The 18,954-nt window shown below is 40.9% G+C and overlaps 1 protein-coding gene across 1 annotated transcript in view; it reads left to right on the top strand.

The window, feature by feature from the left end:
• Positions 1 to 18,954, top strand: part of Sntb2 (syntrophin beta 2) — a 75,927-nt gene that overhangs the window by 35,112 nt on the left and 21,861 nt on the right. The window contains exons 2-3 of the mRNA XM_070004709.1: positions 6,957 to 7,170; positions 14,443 to 14,653. Of these exons, the coding sequence (XP_069860810.1) occupies positions 6,957 to 7,170; positions 14,443 to 14,653 (425 nt within the window). The remainder of the gene's footprint in view (positions 1 to 6,956; positions 7,171 to 14,442; positions 14,654 to 18,954) is intronic.

Below are 18,954 nucleotides of genomic sequence, written 5' to 3'. Positions count from 1 at the left end.
CCCAGGACTGGACCAAAAAAACAACAACAACAAAAAAAAAAAAAACACTCCCACTTGATATAGAGCTTGCCTAACAAATTCAAGATGCTGGAATCAGTCCCCAGTGCCACAAACACACATTCCCCCCAAAAGAGGTTAAAATAGTCATTTTAATGTAGTGTATATTTTACCACAATTGAGAGGCAGGGGGAGCAATCAAGTATTTTAATAGTTTGGGTGATCTATACTGCAATGGAAGCGAGTAGGTTAGATCACAATCTTGGTGCTGGAAAGAGATGGTCTGGCACTTGATTACATGTGACTAGGGAGTAGCTCACAGAGTCCTTAGTAAAGCAGTTTTCATATCTTGAATGAGCATGAGAATAAGCCACCCAGGCAAAGTAATTGTACTTTATACCACACTTACCACACCACTACCCAGGTTAGGTCCTGGGCAGCTACAAAGATGCTAATGCTAATCTTAATAACTGAAACAGGGAGAACAGATTGATGGGATTAAGGATAATGAAGATTAATTTACATTTGGATATGTTGAAAGAATCAGGACAGCACCCAGCTGTAGGAATTGGGGCCAACAAGAGATAATGGCTCTAGATATATAGATCAGTCCAAAGATCTAGCATTCAGATTTGGCAGGTAGGAGAAGATAAGTGAGAAAGAAAAAAGGGCTAAAATCAGAGCCTTGGGGGAACGTACTTGTCATAGAGACAGGAGGAGAGTGTTTCCGAATGGCTAAGAGAAAGAGGCATCAAGTCAAGGTTAGTCAGGTCAAGACAGACCTTTTCTGCTTTGGGTAAACCTGCTATTCATTTTGTGCCAGTATTTCTATGGACACATCTCTTGTGAGTCTCTTTAATGTTTTTGTCTCCTCCCCTTCTCCCTGTTCCTCTTCCTTCCCCTTTTCTCCCTTTCCCTCCCCTTCTCTCCTCTTCTCTCCCCTTGTAAAGAGTATCCTTTTCCTCATCTACGCTCACATACTTGGTGACTGTTCTGAAGGCTTTCATTTGCCTCCTAGTTCCATTCCTGTTCCTCTGCTGCTCTCTGCCCCAGAAGGCTACCTCACAGGCTTCCGCAGGCTCCCATGGCCCTTGGGTTTTGGTGGGCGTAACCGGTGAAGAACCCAACAGGATCACTGGAGGGAAGAGGAGGAGAATGAGGTTGAAGTATTTGGCTAAATGTCTCTGCTTCTCTCAAATCAGTCTCTCCAAGTCTTTTGTTTTCTGAGTCTGGTAGTATTTTCCTCCTCTCCAATTTCCAAGCCTGGTTGTGGAAGCAACCCTTTTGTTCATAGTTCTGAAGTGTACCACACTTTTTCTAGTAAGGTTTCCCTGCTCCTTGCCCCCATCTTTATAGATTGGCCCTTATTAAGTCCTGAACCATCTGTTCTCTACTGGGACCTTATCTGAGACAGTGATCTGATCCAGTTTCATGGCTTTAAATATCAACCCTATGCTAGTAGCACCCAAATTGCTGTCTCCAGCCCAGACCCATTTCCTGGACTACAGAGTCATGTGTCTAGCTGCCTGCCAGACTTGATTGTCTAATGTGTGTCTCAAGTTCCCAATCTTTCTTCCTAAACCTGTCAGAGGCAACTCTACCCTTCCTATTGCAAGGACAAAATCCTAAAATCATCCTTAACTCTTCTCTTTTCGCTACCCCCGTTACCAGTGTGTCAGGCCACCTAAATAGTTCCATTGGCAATAAAGTCATAGAGTCTGGCCATTCTTAGCACCTGCACTCCAAGTACCCTGGTGCAGTTGCCATTACCTCCCCTCTGAACCTGCCAACTGGTCTTCCTGCTTCTGTCCTCACCCTTCTACTTTTACACACACACATACACACACACACACACACACACACACACACACACACTTGCTCAAAACATTTGAAATCTAGACACATTGCTGAGTGTGTTAGTAGTTCATTCCGTTATTATGCAGAATGGTATTCTATACCTGGTTGCATTCACCCATTTATCCATTGAAAAAATTAGGTTGTTTCTAGTTTTGTAATATATGAATAAATCTGCTTAAAGACATTTATAATGTTTTTTGTTTTTTCTGTGCTGGTCCTGGGGCTTGAACCTCAGGGTCTGGACACTGTTCCTGAGTTTCTTCATGCTCAAGACTGGCACTCTAACACTTGAGCCACAGCTCTACTTCCAGCTTTTTCGGAGTAGTTTGTTGGAGATAAGAGTCTCATGGACTTTCCTGCCCTGGTTGGCTTTGAACTGTGATCCTCATATCTCAGCCTCCAGAGTAGCTAGGATTACAGGCATGAGCCGCCAGCGCCCAGCTAACATTTATGTTTTTGCTTTCATTTGTCTAGAATATCATTAGTTATTAATTGTAGAGTTGAGTTTTTTTTAACTTTTTTTTTTGTGCCAGTCCTGGGGCTTGAACTCAGGGTCTGGGCACTGTTCCTGAGCTTTTGCGCAAGGCTAGTGTTCTACCACTTGAGCTACAGCATCATTTCCAGCCTTTTCTGTTTATGTGGTACTAGGGAATCGAACCCAGGGCTTCATGCATGCAAGGCAAGCACTACCACTAAGCCACATTCCCAGCCCAAGTTAAGTGCCTAAAACAGTTCCTTGTACATGGTAAATTAGTAAATTAGTAAGTGTGCTACGTAACTTTAAAATGAAGAGGTAGATGCCAGATATGATGGAGTGCACCTAGAATCCCGGGTACTTGAGACTCAGAGATTGGGAGGATCTGCCCTAGCAAAAAGCAAGACTCCATTTCAGTAAACTAGTTGTGAAAAAGCATTCCTGTAGTCCCATTTACAAAGGAGGCATAGGTAGGAGGATGGGACCCAAGGCCTGTCCTGGGCAAAAAGCATGGGATCTGATCCGAAAAATAATGTAAAGCAAATAGGTTAGAGGTTTGGTTCACGTGATAGAGCACTTGCCTGGCAAGCACAAATCCTGGGATTAACCCCACCAGTACTGTCAATAATAATAATAGTAATAATAAATGAAGAAGTGGGCTGGGTGGGGTGGTACATGTCTGTAATCCCAGCATTTGAGAAGCTAACCAGAAGGACTGCAAGTTTAAGGCCAGACTGGGTTACTTTGAAACACTTTGTCTTAAAAACCATAACATAATGAAATAAGAGAAACTGAATATTTTCAAGGTTCATATCAAGTCATGGACTATAGTCTATTCAAATTCCTAAAAGGCCAGTAGACTTGAACCAAAAGTCACCTACAAATTGAAGATGTAAAAGGCTTTTTTTTTTCTTTTTTCAGTTGTGGGGCTTGAACTCTGGGCTTGGGCATTGTCCCTCAGCTCTTCAGCTCAAGGCGAGCACTCTACAATTTGAGCCACAGCACCACTTCCCATGAACTTCTCATGACCTTTCCTGCCCAGGCTGGCTTTGAACTGCAATCCTCAGATCTCAGCCTCCTGAGTAGCTAGGATTACAGGCGTGAGCCACCATGCCTCGCTTGTAAAAGTCTTTTTACTGAAGGCAAAGCAATTCCCACTGTTTTGGGTGGCCATCTGTTAGATTCCTGGTTTGAAGGAGTAGTTTGTGATGAATCTCTTGAGAGAATACTTTCGCAGTGATATCAGCATAATACATTCCTGTGCAGAATGCAAAGCCACATCTTCTACCCTTAGATAACCTAGAAACAAACTTGCTTGTAAATACAGGCAGAGTAATAGCACCTCACATTTTTTGTCACCCACTTAATTTCACTAGAACTCATTAAAAAGTATACCGGAAGGATTAAAAAGATATTAAGAGATGAAGAAAGCAATGATTTATGAGGGCAGTGTTTACAAGATAAAATGATGAGTTCACCCAAATATGTATATTTACAGCCATGGGCTCTAAGTGCACTAAAAAGCTTTTAGTGCTTTTAAAATTATATAAGTAGACCGCAGTCGTACTCACTAGACTCTATTGAAAATGAACTGTACAACTTGTGGGTGGGAATAGGAGGGAAAAACTGGGAGAGAGCTTCAGTATCCAGGCATTTAAAACAGTTTATAGACATTGGTGTTTAACTATTTTGAGGATAATCTTTAGCTGTGGGGGGAGAGTGAAAGAACTCTGAGCTATATTGTGCATTCTGAATTGAACCAAAAGCCATACATGGGTTGTAATGGTATTGTTATCCAGCCAGGTGTTCAGGTTAAGGTCCTATGGCAGCTCTGGAGGTTGTAGCATAAGTCTAAAGCAGAATACTGTTAACTTTTCACCATTCCCAAATCTCATGTAATTAGAAACAGATGTCAGTGTACAATATTTTAGCCATTTAGCTAATTAGACAGCAATATGGGCTGTATTACCATAAACTCAGGTGCAGCTTGCTGCTCTTTTAATAAGGTGATCCTCAAGAGAGAGAGAGAGAGAGAGAGAGAGAGAGAGAGAGAGAAAGAGAGAGAGAGAGAGAGAGAGAGAGAGAGAGAGAGTGTGTGTGTGTGTGTGTGTGTAGCATCAGATCATAGATGCTTCTTCTAAGTAGATCACTAGAATTCTTTTCAGATCACTATAATTTCAAGATTACTTACTTAGGATGTCTTTATTTTTCCCCACTTGGTATATGTAATTGGTAGAGTTCTTCAAATATTCAAAAAGCATGTCTCTGCCATTGGCGGTGACTGAAAGCCTTAAGATTTCTGCCAAGTTCTTGTTATCTAATCCTCTTGAAAGCACAGAGCTACACTGTGTGTCGAAAAGCCTGACTCAGCTAACCACTCAAGGGATATGCTGACTGCCCGCCCCCCCTCCCCCCATTCTTCTAGTGTGAAAAAAAATCTCCTTGGTGACCTGAGGCAGCTAGCTTTTACTTTCTCCACCCAGAATCACACATAACTGTACAGAAAGCACATACACTTAAGCAAGTAATACACTGTTTAAATGCTAGCATTAGAATCCTATTTTCTAATATTGTGCTTAATTCCAGCAGATCTTGTTTGATAATGTATAAGAAAATAGCTTCATCTCTTCTAGTGATTAGTGATGAAAATTTTAACTAGGGCTGGGAATATGGCTTATTGGTAGAGTTCTTGCGTAGCATGCATGAAGCCTTGGGTTCAATTCCTCAGTACCACACAAACAGAAAAAGCCAGAAGTGGCTCTGTGGTTCAAGTGGTCGAGTGCTAGCCTTGAGCAAAAGAAGCTCAGGGACAGAGCCCAGGCCTGAGTTCAAACCCCAGGACTGGCAAAAAATAAAATAAAAATTTTAACTGGATGTGGTGGCTCACATTTGAATCTTAGCTGTTTAGGAGGCAAAGATCAAGAGGATGCTAGTTTGTGACCAATCTGGACAAAAAGTTGATGATATCCCCTCGCCACTCAACTAATAAGAAGCTGCATGTCATAGTGTACATCTGTCATCCAGGCTATGTGAGAAGTGTAATTAGAACGATTCCATTTTAAGTTTTGCAATTCCTATGATGTTACTCTTGTGACCTATCACATTGGAATTTGAAAATGAGGTAAAATACAGAGGCAGCCCGTTAAGAGAGAGAATGATGACTGATTCATCTATATTCAACTATTTAAAATTCTTGTAATGTTATTTAAGATTTTAATAATCTTCAGTGTGTGTGTGTGTGTGTGTGTGTGTGTGTGTGTGTGTGTGTGTGTGTGTTGTGTGTGTGTGTGTGTGTGTCAGTTGTAGGGCTTGAACTCAAGGCCTGGGTGCTGTCCTTGAGCTGAGTAATTTATTGGAGATAAGAGTCTTATGAGCCAGGCCCAAAGAAACATAGGTCCCATGGTTTCCCTTATTTGTAATATCTAGTATATGTATGAGTCAAGCGGAAAAGGTCAGATAATGTGATGTCAGGAAAATGAACCCTTAGATGTGTATTTTAATGTTTTTTTCTTTCATGCATGTGTTTCTAACGCATTTATAAGATTATCTCTTTGTTGCTTTGTATGTCCCTCCCCCACAGTATAACCCCTGCTTTCACTATATTTGATGTCAGTATAACTTGTGGAGGAGATGGGGAAAAACCAGTTGTTTAAGGATACAGGTGGACCTGTTGCAACAATGAGAAGTACAAGTTGTCATGTCCAAAACTAGCTTTACAACGTCGGTGGGGGGGGGGGGAGGGAGAGGGAAGTGGGGGAAGGAGAAGGATTGGGATTGGAGGGGAGGGGGGAGGCTGGGAAGGGATGTGAAGGGTAACCAAAGGAGGAGGCTGCAATGCTTGGTAAGAAATGTACGCATTATCCTGCCCACGTAATTGTAACTCCTCTGTACAGTATGTTCACAAATAAAATTAAATTAAATTTAAAAAAAAAAAGAGTCTTACGGACTTTCCTGCCTGCGCTGGCTTCAAACTGCGACACTCAGATCTCAGCCTCCTAAGTAGCTAGGATTACAGGTGTGAGACACTGGCACCTGGCCAGTTTATTTTTTTAGAGCAAGAACACCCTGCCTCAACATAATATGCCAGTCATGACTGAGGTAAAAGAAGTGTTTTATGAGTCCTAAAATTGAACATAAAAGGAAAAAGTCTTTTGTCTATTGAAAGCTGTATTTTAATTTGAGGTATCCTTGATGTTAATAGGACATTTTGAAACAGCAAGGCTATCTGTTGAGCCTGCTTTGTTGTGCTTATCTTGATTATACTTTATTTTTAGGTTATGTTTTTTAGAATGTAATGATGCTTACTTAGTATGAATAAGAGCAAGAAAGAAATAACACATCTTTCAGATATTTGAAATGTTCTCGTGTGAAGAGAAATTGTTTATTCTACATGGCTTCAGTAGATAGTAAACCAACAGGTGGAAGCATTAAGACGTTTCTAAATGCAAAGAATTGTCTGAAGCTACATGGTGTTGTCTCAGGAAGCACTGAAATCTATCTCGAGATTCATGGCTCTTGAATTTTGTGTTTTTACTTTGTTGTAAATACTACTTACATGTGACTATCATAGTTTTAATTTTTCATGGGAAAGAAAATGCTAACCTTGTTCACTGATTTTTGTTCATAGTCAAGTTCATCCGAGAAGTAACACCATATATCAAGAAGCCATCTTTAGTATCAGACCTGCCATGGGAAGGTGCGGCTCCCCAATCACCAAGCTTTAGTGGCAGTGAGGACTCTGGTTCTCCGAAACACCAGAACAGCACCAAGGACAGGAAAGTCATCCCTCTCAGGATGTGCTTTGCTGCTAGAAACCTAAGCATGCCAGATCTGGAAAACAGGTGAGCTGTACCTAACAAGAACATCATACTCTGAACTGAAGGACTTGCCTAATATCACACAACTGTCTGTTAACTCAGTTATACAGAAGAAAGATTAATACAGATAAATTTTGCAAGTGCCATGTTACACTAGTATGTGTGTGTGTGTGTGTGTTTATGAAAAATTTGGACAGACACACAACACACTGTATATTGGTGGTTACCCCTGGGGTATAAAATGGGAATAGAGTAGAGCTGGAAAGGGCTGAGCTCTGCCATCAGACAGTCCTAGTTTTGAATCCCTACTAGGCCACCTTCTCAAAGAAAGGCTCTGAGCTACCAAGGACGCTGAGATGTTAGGATTGTGGTTTGAAGCTAGCCTTCTCAGACAGTACCAAGAAATGCTTATCTCCAATTAACTAGCTCAGAGCTGGGTTTGGGGCATGACTCAAGTGGTAGAATACCAACCATAAGCAAAAAACTGAGTGAGAGTAAGAAGCCCTGAGTTCAAGCTCCAGTACCAGCACCAGGTCGGGGAAACCCTACCAGACATTCTTCCAAACTCCCAAAGTGATTTTGCCATTTTATGTTCTTATCAACAATGTCTGAAAGTTTCCTTGGCTTCACATTCTCACTAACATTGTTGGTATCAGCCTTTTTAATGTTAGCCAATCTGGTGCATGTAGCAGAATATCTTTGTGGCTCATCCTCTATTTATGTAAGGCACTATTGTTACTATTGCTTCTACTGCTACTTTAGTACTTTGATTTGCTTCCATTATGTAGAGCTGGAAGAAAAAAGCAAAATGTTGTCAGAATGAGTAAGTTCATAGGAAGGAAGAAGTTTACTTCCTTCCCCACAATCAAGTTTCATAGCCTCACTGATACTAGATACTTCTGATAATTGTTAAGTATTTCATTGTGGAACTTGAAAACTAAATAAATAATGATGAAGTGAAGGGACAGAACATGAGCACATTCCTTAGCAAACAATATGTGGGCAATGTAAAATTAGCAAGAACAAGGTGTCTTAGAGGTCACTTTTGGAAAATGTTGTCTGTGTCTTTTGCACTGGTTTACAATATCTTAGTCATCTTCACACTGGCTATTCTCCATGTAAGAACTTTGGCTTTCAGCCTGGGCAGGAAAGTCTCTGAGACTCTTATCTCCAATTAGCCACCAGAAAATGGGAAGTGGCTCTTTTGCTCAAGTGGTAGACTGCTCTCCTTGAGCTGAAGAGCTGAGGGACAGTGCCTAGGCCCAGAGTTCAAGCCCCACGACCAAGCAAAAAAAAAAAAAAAAGAAAAAAAGAAAGAAATTTGGCTTTATAACATGTAAAATCACATGTTTATTACTAAATTGAATTAAGTCATATCTAAGACTCTTCTCCTGCAGAAAAGCAATGTAGGCCAGACTTATAGAATCCTGTGCTTATATGTACCTAAACATTGATTAAATTTGTCTAATTCTTAGGAAATCCTCAGTGGTTTGACTAGAGGCCAAAACTGTTGACATTGTTTGTAGCTGTCTCTTCTTCTTTCCTTTGGGCCCAATTACTGGCACATGCCTCTTTACTTTTATTAGCAGAGTTTGCATTTGAATTTTTCTTTTTGGTGCGGGTCCTGGAGTTTAAACTCAGAGTCTGGGGGTTGTCTCTGAGCTCTTTTGTTCAAGGCTAGGGCTCTACCATTTGAGCCATAGTGCCACTTCTGATTTTTGAGTTGTTAATTGGAGGTAAGAGTCTATGAGGGCTTTTCTGAAGAGGCTGGCTTCAAATCACAATTCTCAGATCTGAGCCTCCTGAGTGGCTAGGATTACAGGCATGAGCCACTGTGCTCTACCATTTGAGCCACAGCTCTACTTCTGGCTTTTTGGTAGTTAATTGGAGATAAAAAGTCTCAGGGACTTTCTTGCCCAAACTGGCTTCAAATCAAGATCCTCAGATCTCAGCTTCCTGCATAGCTGGGATTACAGGAGTGAGCCTAGCTGATTTTTTTTTTTTTTTCAAACAGACTTTAGATATGACTTTATCCCCTTTGCAAGTTTTGAGAGTTTTTATCTACTAAGAAGATTCCCATAGATCCTAGATTCAATCCTTTTTGATTTCTTTTCTTAAATTTTCTGTCTTACAATCCCTTTTCAAGATATTGTACTTTCTCTTTTCATAAATTAGTGATCTTCCCCTGTGAAATAGCCCACTGCCTATTTTCCTTCTTTTGAGCCCCAAGGTATCCAGTGCTCACTTGTGCTTAATGAGCTGTAATTTGTAATATTTTTTTTTCTGTTCTTTCAGTTAGTAATAACTACAATCTTTGTTAATGGGGTTTTCAGAATTTATACTTTGTCAAAGGAGCCAGTCTGGACATTGTCCCAGGAGCTACATGAAATGCAAAGACTTTTTTTTTTTCCTCTAGAAAGTGACTATTTTATACTTGAAGGACGAACTGAGTACTATCTTTAGTGCTATGTAGGTCAGTAGGAGGAGTGAAGGAAATTCCTTGTCATGGTTTTGCCAATGAACATTTATTTAGCATGTGTTTAAAGGATTTTCTTCTGACTAATGCCAAAGTAACTAGGTGGATATCAAAAGATTCTTCTAGAAAACATTCAGCCTGATAATACATGGTACCTCTATGATGATATATGGTACCACTTGGGCCACAGCTTCACCTCCAGCTTTTTGGTGGCTAACTAGAAATTAGAGTCACAGACTTTCTTCCCAGGCTGGCTTAAATAGCTAGGATTACAGATGGGAGTCACCAGCACCTGGCTCCCATGTTTATTATGGCACTATTCACAATAACCAAGTTAGGGGTCAGGTGTGGTGACCCACAGGTATAATCCTAGCTGCTCAGGAGGTAAACATTAAGAGAGTCACAATTTAAAGCCAGCACTGGCAAAAAGCCATCAGACCCCTTTTAGTCAGATATAGTGATCCCAGCTACATGGCAGGTTTAGATAAGAGGATCATGTTTTGAGACCCTACCTGAAAAATAACCAAAAGTAATGACAGAAAAGAACTAGGGGTATGGCTCAAGTGATAGAATGCCTGCATAGCAAAAGGGATGCCCTGAGTTCAAACCCAAATTAATTAATGAAGAATTACCAAGTTATGGATTTAACTTCAATGGCCATCAACTAATGAATGGATAAAGAAAATATGGCACATAAAGTCTACCATATTACTTTGTATGTTCCTCTCCCACAGTATAACCCCTGTTTTCACTGTATTTGATATCAGTGCCCTGTATCTTGTATGTACACTTTTCTATTCAGGGAGGGGAAGGGAAAAAACAAAATGCTTAAATAAGGATGCAGGTTGACCCATTGTAACAACGAGATGTACAAAACATATGTTGAAAATGAACTTTACAACTTTGGTGGTGGTGGGGTAGTTGTAGAGATGGGAGGGAAGAGATGGTAGGGGAAAACAAAGGAGGAGGCAATAATGCTCAATAGGAAATGTACTCATTACCTTGCTCATATAACTGTAACCCTCTGTACAGTATTTTTACAATAAAAAAGTAGCCGGGTGCCAGTGGCTCATGCTTGTAATCCTAGCTACTCAGGAGGCTGAAATCTGAGGATCGCGGTTCAAAGCCAGCCCGGGCAGGAAAGTCCGTGAAACTCTTTATCTCCAATAAACCACCAGAAAACTGGAAGTGGTGCTGTAGCTCAAGTGGTAGAGCACTAGCTTTGAGCTGAAGAGCTGAGGGACAGCATTCAGGCCCAAAATAGTTTACCATATTAGGCATATTTATGCACTAAAATAGTTAATGTTAAACATATTCATGATAATACACAATAAGTCTCCAGTACTTTATTATAAAAGAAAAACTGCTCTGACTAAAGAATAGCTCCCCGGGCACTGGTGGCTCATGCCTGTAATCCTAGCTATTCAGGAGGCTGAGATCTGAGGATCGCAGTTCAAAGTCAGCCTGGGCAGGAAAGTCTGTGAGACTCTTATCTCTAATAAACCACTAGAAAACTGGAAGTGGTGCTGTGGCTCAAGCGGTATCGCACTCGCCTTGAGCTGAAAAGTGCAGGGACAGCGCCCAAGTCCAGAGTTCAAGCCCCACGACCGACAAAAAAAAAAAAAAAAAGTAGCTCCTCACTCCCCCTCTACCCGGCTCCTAACAACCACTATTCTGCTTTGTTTCTGGGTTGCTACTTTAGATAACTCATAAGTATATTCATATGATATTTGTACTTTTATGTCTGGCATATTTTACTTAACATAATATCTTAGAGGTTCATCTATGTTGCAGCAAGGATTTTTCCTTTTTTTTTTTTTTTTTTTGTTTAGTTGGTTGGCTATTTTGGGGGGATTGGGGAGTACTGAGATTTAAATGGCCTCAAAGATAGAGCACCAGGTGTTCTACCACTTGAACCCTGATTTTTTTTTTTTTTTCAGTTGTGGGGTTTGAACTCCGGGCTTGAGTACTGTCCCTCAGCCCTCCAAGGCTAGTACTGTACCAGTAGAACCACAGTGCCACTTGCGGTTTTCTGGTGGTTAATTGGAGATAAGAGTCTCACGGATTTTCTGCCCAGGCTGGCTTGGAACTGCGATCCTCAGATCTCAGCCTCCTAAATAGCTAGGGATTATAGGTGTGCACCACCAGTGCCTGGCCTGATTTTTTTAAAATGTATTTTGCTTATTCATTCATTGATGGGCATCTAGGATGTGACCACCTTTTGACTATAGTGAATAATGCTGCTATAATATGGTTGCTGATGTATCTCCTAAAATAATCTTTTCAGTGTACTGTGTTCGTCACTTTGTTCCCTTGTTTAAAGTCCTAAATGATTCCATATTGCTTACTAATTAGTAACAAGACTTAACCTGTTATTCAAGACCTTCTATATTCAGATCCCCTGGTTCCTCTCACTATATTTACATATAGGATAAGGAATCAAATAGATGAGTTAATCAGATCTACATCCAAATCAAAAGCAGGTAGTTCATGAAATCTGTTGTCTCAAGATTCTCTAAGGGAAATGAGCTTTCAAACATGAACGTTTTAAAGTGTTTGTTCAGTTATTTGGGTTTTGGCTATTTTCTAAGACTTTTGTCCTATTGGACTATTGCTGTAGAACTTTAAAGGTAGATAGACTGACTGTTAGGGCATGTGAGTTAGTATAGATACTCTACCAGATAGATGTGTTTATAGATTATCTCATAGTATGATGCCAACTTAGAGATCTAGAGGTTTTCTTTGCCAGTTCTGCTTTGCCACTACCATCATGGGAGCATTGAAGTAATAGTCACACTACTTCACCGACAAATTACAGTCCTTTACAGCCCTTTTTGTAACTGGTAATTCTGTTTTACCAGAAATTATTTATTTTTGTTTTATCATTGTTTCATTTAGACTGATGGTAATCAACAAGAATGGAGGCAAGATTTTTTTTCTGTTTTTGTATCTCCAACACCAGTATCTACTATAGTATTTACCACATAGTGGGAGCCAATAAATATTTATCTAAGAAAGGATCTACCACCAGGCACCAGTGTCTCATGCCTCTATTCTAGCTATTCAGGAGGCTGAGGTCTGAGGACTGAGGTTTGGATCCAGCCTGATCAAAATAAAAGAAAAACAAACAAAAAGAGACCCTTATCTCCAACTAGTCAGCAAAAGGCTGCACGGGCTGACATGATAGAGTACCTGCCCCTATTGAAAGCAAGAGTTTGAGCCTGGAGTTAAGTCCCCAAACTAAACAAGCAAACAAAAATAACGAAAGGATAGACCAAACAGAGTTCAAAGGAGAATAAATATTTGTCATATAAAATAAGACAACTTAGACTCTTTGCAACAGAAAAGGGCTTAAAAATGTGCAAAATTGAAAAAGGAACAAAAAATAGGGCAAAGGAGATGGAGTCAAGCTTCAAAGCAGAAATGCTGGTATATGTATGAGGTGCTTGTCGGTGATAGGCTAATAAGCACTTCAAAGCAGTACAGATTGTCTTCAGAAAATAAGGCTCTCTCCTTGGTGACTAACACTTTGTCAATTTCTGACCCACCAGGGGAGACATTCATAATAGCTTTTTCGTTTTTCCATTTTCCAAGATAAATGCATTCCCATGTATGTTAGTCACTTATTTATTTGACTTATCTTAGTAAGTACTTTATCCAGAACACATGACAGTACTCTCTCTCCCCCCCCCCCCCCAATTGCTTTATAAGAAATTTGTTCATATGGGGCTGGGAATGTGGCTCAGTGGTAGAATGCTTGCCTTACATGCATGAGGCCCTGGGTTCGATTCCTCAGCACCACATAAACAGAAAAAACTGGAAGTGGCACTGCGGCTCTAGTGGTAGAGCACTAGCCTTGAGCACAGAGAGGTTCAGGGCAGTGCCCAGGCCCAGGGTTCAAGCCCCATGACTGGCAAAAAAAGGAAAAAGAAATTTGTTCATGCACATTTTTAAAAATTAGCTTATTTGCTGGGCGCCGGTGGCTCATGCCTGTAATTGTAGTTCAAAGCCAGCCCTGGCAGGAAAGTCTATGAGACTCTTTATCTCCAGTAAACCACTAGAAAACTGGAAGTAGTGCTGTGGCTCAAGCAGTAGGGCGTTCACCTTGAGCTGAAGAGTGTAGGGACAGCGCCCAAGCCCAGAGTTCAAGCCTCAGGACCAACCAAAAAAAATTTCTTAGTTCATTATTTGTATATTTTAATAACATACTAGAGTTATCTAGATAGTTTTAGAATATCAGTTCCACTTTTGACCCAAGAAGTTCAGCAAGTATCACTTTACATTTCTGGATATGGAATTAAGGCAAAGTGATATATTCTGTAGACTATAATGTAGGTGCCTTATCAGTTCCTTTCATTAACCTTGTACAACAACTGATCCAGCAGTCAAGTTTGCTGATAATTTTTTTTTTTTTTTTTGTCGGTCGTGGGGCTTGAACTCTGGGCCTGGGCGCTGTCCCTCAGCTCTTCAGCTCAAGGCGAGCGCTCTACCACTTGAGCTACAGTGCCACTTCCAGTTTTCTGGTGGTTTATTGGAGATAAAAGTCTCAGGGTCTCTCCTGCCCGGGCTGGCTTTGAACCGCGATCCTCAGATCTGAGCCTACTGAGTAGCTAGGATTACAGGCGTGAGCCACCAGCGCCCGGCTTGATGATTATTTTTCTAGGTGTGGTTTTCTCTGGAATTGGACTCTAGAGAATGGAGAAAAAGTGCCTTTATTTGAGAAATGCAAAATTAAATTAGATTTTCAGTTTGTGTGTTAAACTCTGGTAGGTGTGATGACTTCTGACCTAGTTCCATTTTTTCTTTTCTTTTGCACACAGATTGATAGAGCTACATTCTCCTGATAGCAGGAACACGTTGATCCTCCGCTGCAAGGATACAGCCACTGCACACTCCTGGTTCGTAGCTATCCACACCAACATAATGGCTCTCCTCCCACAGGTGTTGGCAGAACTCAATGCCATGCTTGGTGCTACCAGTACAGCGGGAGGCAGCAAGGAAGTCAAGCACGTTGCCTGGCTGGCAGAACAGGTAGGCTAGCAGGCAGGGCAGCCAGAGTTCACTGGACCCTTATCAGAGCCAGAATGGTTCCCCGCTGCATTTATCTGTCTGGTCCCTGTTTATATAGTGTGTGTGTATGTATACATACACACGGTTTTCACTGGCTTTACATTTTCATTAAACTTTCTTCGTCTCTTTGACTCATGTGTGTCCTAGTAGGTAAGAAATAGACTAAATCGGGCTGGGAAGGTGGCTCAGTGGTAGAGTGCTTGCCTTGAATTCATGAGGCACTGGGTTCGATTCCTCAGCACCACATAAACAGAAAAAGCCAGAAGTGGCGCTGTGGCTCAAGTGGTAGAGTGCTTGCCTTGAGCTAAGGAGCTGAGAGACAGCGCCTAGGCCCAGAGTTCAGGTCCACAACCGGCAAAAAAAAAAAAAAAAAAAAAAAAAGAATTAAAAAAAGAAAAGAAAAGAAAAGAAATAGACTAAATCATTGGCTCCTAAAAACAAAGAAAGAAACTGGATTGAGTAGTAATTGTTCTATGCTTGCAGAAATGTTAGGAGTCTTTTATTTTATTTATTTATTTATTTTTATTGTGAAAATACTGTACAGAGGGGTTACAATTACATGGGCAAGATAATGAGTACATTTCTTATCAAGCATTGTAGCCTCTTCCTTTGTTTCCCCTTCCCATCCCTTCCCATCCTCCCCCCGCCCCCAGGAATCTTTTATTTTAAACAGGTAACACATTCACATGGTTCAGAAGTCAGTAAAAAATTTAACTCATTTCTGCCCCCCATTTACTATTTGCCATCCCTACCCCCAAGGCAGGGTAGTTACTTTTATTTTATTATTATTATTTTTCTAGGGTTTAGGGTTCTGGATTTTTTTTTTTTTTTTTGCCAGACCGGGGCTTGAACTCAGGGCCTGGGCACTGTCCCTGAGCTTCTCTTGCTCAAGGCTAGCACTCTACTACTTGAGCTACAGCACCACTTCCAGCCTTTTCTGTTTATATGGTACTGAGGAATCGAATCCATGGCTTCATGCATGCTAGGCAAGCACTCTGCCACTAAGCCATATCACAGCCCCTACTTTCCTTTTTCTTTTTCTTTTTCTTTTTTCTTCTTTTTTTTCTTTTGTTGGTCGTGGCTTGAACTGTTCAGGGCCTGGGCACTGTCCCTGAGCTTTTTCATTCAAGGCTAGTATTATACCACTTTGAGCCATAGTGCCACTTCTGGTTTTCTGATGGTAATTGGAGACAAAGAGTCTCATGGACTTGCCCAGGCTGGCTTTGAACTGTGATCCTTACATCTCAGTCTCCTGTGTAACTAGGATTAGAGGCATGTGCCATGGGTGCCTGGCTACTTTTTTTTCCCTAGTGAATCCTTTCACATTTTGTGTGTGTGTGTGTGTGTGTGTGTGAGTATAAGAAGATATGAACATATATTTTCTCTGATAGAAAAGATAACATGATGAATAGAACTTTATATATATAATATATATTATATATACATATATAATATATATATATATATATATTTTTTTTTTTTTTTTTTGGTCCGGTCATGGGGCTTGAACTCTGGGCCTGGGCACTGTCCCTCAGCTCTTCAGCTCAAGGCTAGCGCTCTACCACTTGAGCCACAGCGCCACTTCCGGCTTTTTTCTTTTTGCTTATGTGGTGCTGAGGAAACGAACCCAGGGGCCTCAGGCATGCAAGACAAGCGCTCTACCACTGAGCCACCTTCCCAGCCCAGAACTTTATATTTTAATTTTTTTTGTGACAAGTATTGGGACTTGAACTCAGGGCTTTGCACCGTTGTATGGCTTTCTTGCCTATACTTGACACCCTGTCAATTGAGCCATTCACTTACTCAAGCATTTTGTTGCTTAATTGGAGATGGAACCTCACAAACTTTTTTGTTTGGGCTGGCTTCAAATTGTGATTCTCCAAGTCTTTTTTTTTTTTTTTTAAATCAGTCATAAGGCCTGAACTCTGGGCCTGAGCACTGTCCCTCAGCTCTTCTGCCACAGCGCCACTTCCGGTTTTTGAGTGGTTTATTGGAGATAAATATCTCATGGATGTTCCTGCCTTTGCTGGCTTTGAACCATGATACTCAGATCTCAGCCTCCTGAGTAGCTAGGATTACAGGGGTGAGCTACCTGCGCCCGGCTTTTTTATTCTTATTTAATTAGTGTGTCTGATCTGGGTATGGTGGCTTATGTCTAACTCTTCCTGCTTAGAGAGCTAGATTTAGAGGATCACAGCTTGAAGTTAGCCACAGAAAAAAGTTTACAAGACCCTATCTCAAAATAATTTAAAAAACCTTGGTATGTTGATATGCATTTGTTATTTCAGCTATGTGGGAAGTATGAATAGGAGGATCATGACCTGAGCTGTACAGGTAAAAAGTAAGACCCTGCTGAGAAAAATAACTAAAGCATTGGGAGACTGAGGTAGGGGAATCACATTTCAAGACCATCCTGGGCTACTTACGGAGACCCTGTCTGAACAACACCCTTATCAAAACGAAAGGGATGAATCAGCCATTAATGTGCTCATACTGAAGTTTGAACTCAGGGCCTTGTATTTGGTAGACAGGTATTCTTCTGAGCTATGCTAGCCCTCATTTTTTTTTCTCCATGAACTAACATACATTTGTAATATGAGAGGGTTTTGTTGTATTTCCATACACATTCATGTTGTCTTTGAACAGATTCACCTCCTTCACCATATTCCCCTTCCTCTTGTCCCTGTCCTCAATCATCTTCTTTATAATACCCAATTTAACAGATGAAATGTATTTCATTGTGGTTTTTGTTTGCATTCACCTGATTAGATATTGAGTATCTTTTCATGTGTCTTGGTCATTTGTATGTCTTCATGTAAGAAATGCCTATTCAGATCTTTGTAGGGGGAGGGGATAAAAGCAGAACTTCACATGTCTAAGCAAACAAGCTCTCCCACTGAGCTCCCCCCCAGCCTTGCTCATTTTGAGTATTTTGCCTTCCTTACATGTTTTGGGTATTTGCCTTTTATTTCAATGTATGATATGCAAATATTTTTTTCCACAGTCATTTTATTGTTTCTTTTCTTTCTTTTTTTGTTATTCTCGGGGCTCAAACTCAGGGCCTGAGTGCTGTCCCTGAAGCTCTTTGTGCTCAAGGCTAGCCTACCACTTGAGCCACACTGACACTTTCAGCTTTTTATGAGTAGTTTCTTGGAGATAGGATTTTACTTTTCTGCCCCACCTGGCTTCAAACCATGATCCTCAGGCCTCAGCCTCTTCAGAGCCTAGCTAGGCTTACAGGTGTGAGCCCCAATGGTGCTTGGCTAATTGTTTCTTTACTCTGCTAACTCTGTTGTGGAGAAGCTTTTCAGTTTCGTGGAAACCTGTTTGTCTGATTTTACTTTTGCTTGCCTGGTTTTGGAGGTCTACTTAAATTCTTTTTTCTTTCTTTCTTTCTTTTTTTTTTTTTTTTTGCCAGTTTGGAGCTTGAACTCAGGGCCTGGGCTCTGTCCTGAGCTTCTTTTGCTCAAGGTTAGCACTCTACTATTTGAAGCACAGTGCTATGTCTGGCTTTTTCTGTTTGTGTGGTACTGAGGAATGGAACTCAGGGCTTCATGCATGCTAGGCCAGCACTCTACCACTAAGCCACATTCCAGCCCCTGGCTATATTCTTTTTTTTTTTTTTTTTTGTCGGCCCATGGGTCTTGAACTCTGGGCCTGAATGCTGTCCCTCAGCTCTTCAGCTCAAGGGTAGCGCTTTACCACTTGAACCATAACGCCACTTCCAGTTTTCTGGTGGTTAATTGGAGCTAAAGATCTCATGGCCTTTCCTGCCGAGGCTCACTTTGAACCACGGTCCTCAGATCTCAGCTTCCTGAATAGCTAGGATTACACATGTGAGCCACTGGCACCCAGCCACTGGCTATATTCTTATTACTGTTTCATTATTTCTATTACTGGAATGAAATCCAAGGTCTTATGTGTACTACATGTATTGGGAAGGGGGCATTACTAGCTACAGAATTAAGGGCATTAGGTTTGCTAGGTTTGTTTGCTTTGTCATTTTAGATACTACCAATCTTATGATTCTATTCTTTCTTTCTTCCTTTCTTCCTTTCTTCCTTTCTCTTTCTTTCTTTCTTTCTTTCTTTCTTTCTTTCTTTCTTTCTTTCTTTCTTTCCTTCTTTCTTTCCTTCCTTCCTTCCCTCCTTCCTTCCTTCCTTTCTTCCTTCCTTCCTTCCTTCCTTCCTTCCTTCCTTTCTTTCTTTCCTTTCTTTCTTTCTTTCTTTCTTTCTTTCTTTCTTTCTTTCTTTCTTTCTTTC

Source organism: Dipodomys merriami, unplaced genomic scaffold (genome assembly GCF_024711535.1).
Source record: "Dipodomys merriami isolate MVZ:Mamm:240054 unplaced genomic scaffold, mDipMer1.0.p SCAF_64, whole genome shotgun sequence".
NCBI lineage: Eukaryota > Metazoa > Chordata > Mammalia > Rodentia > Heteromyidae > Dipodomys > Dipodomys merriami.
This window is presented reverse-complemented; position numbering and strand designations above follow the sequence as displayed.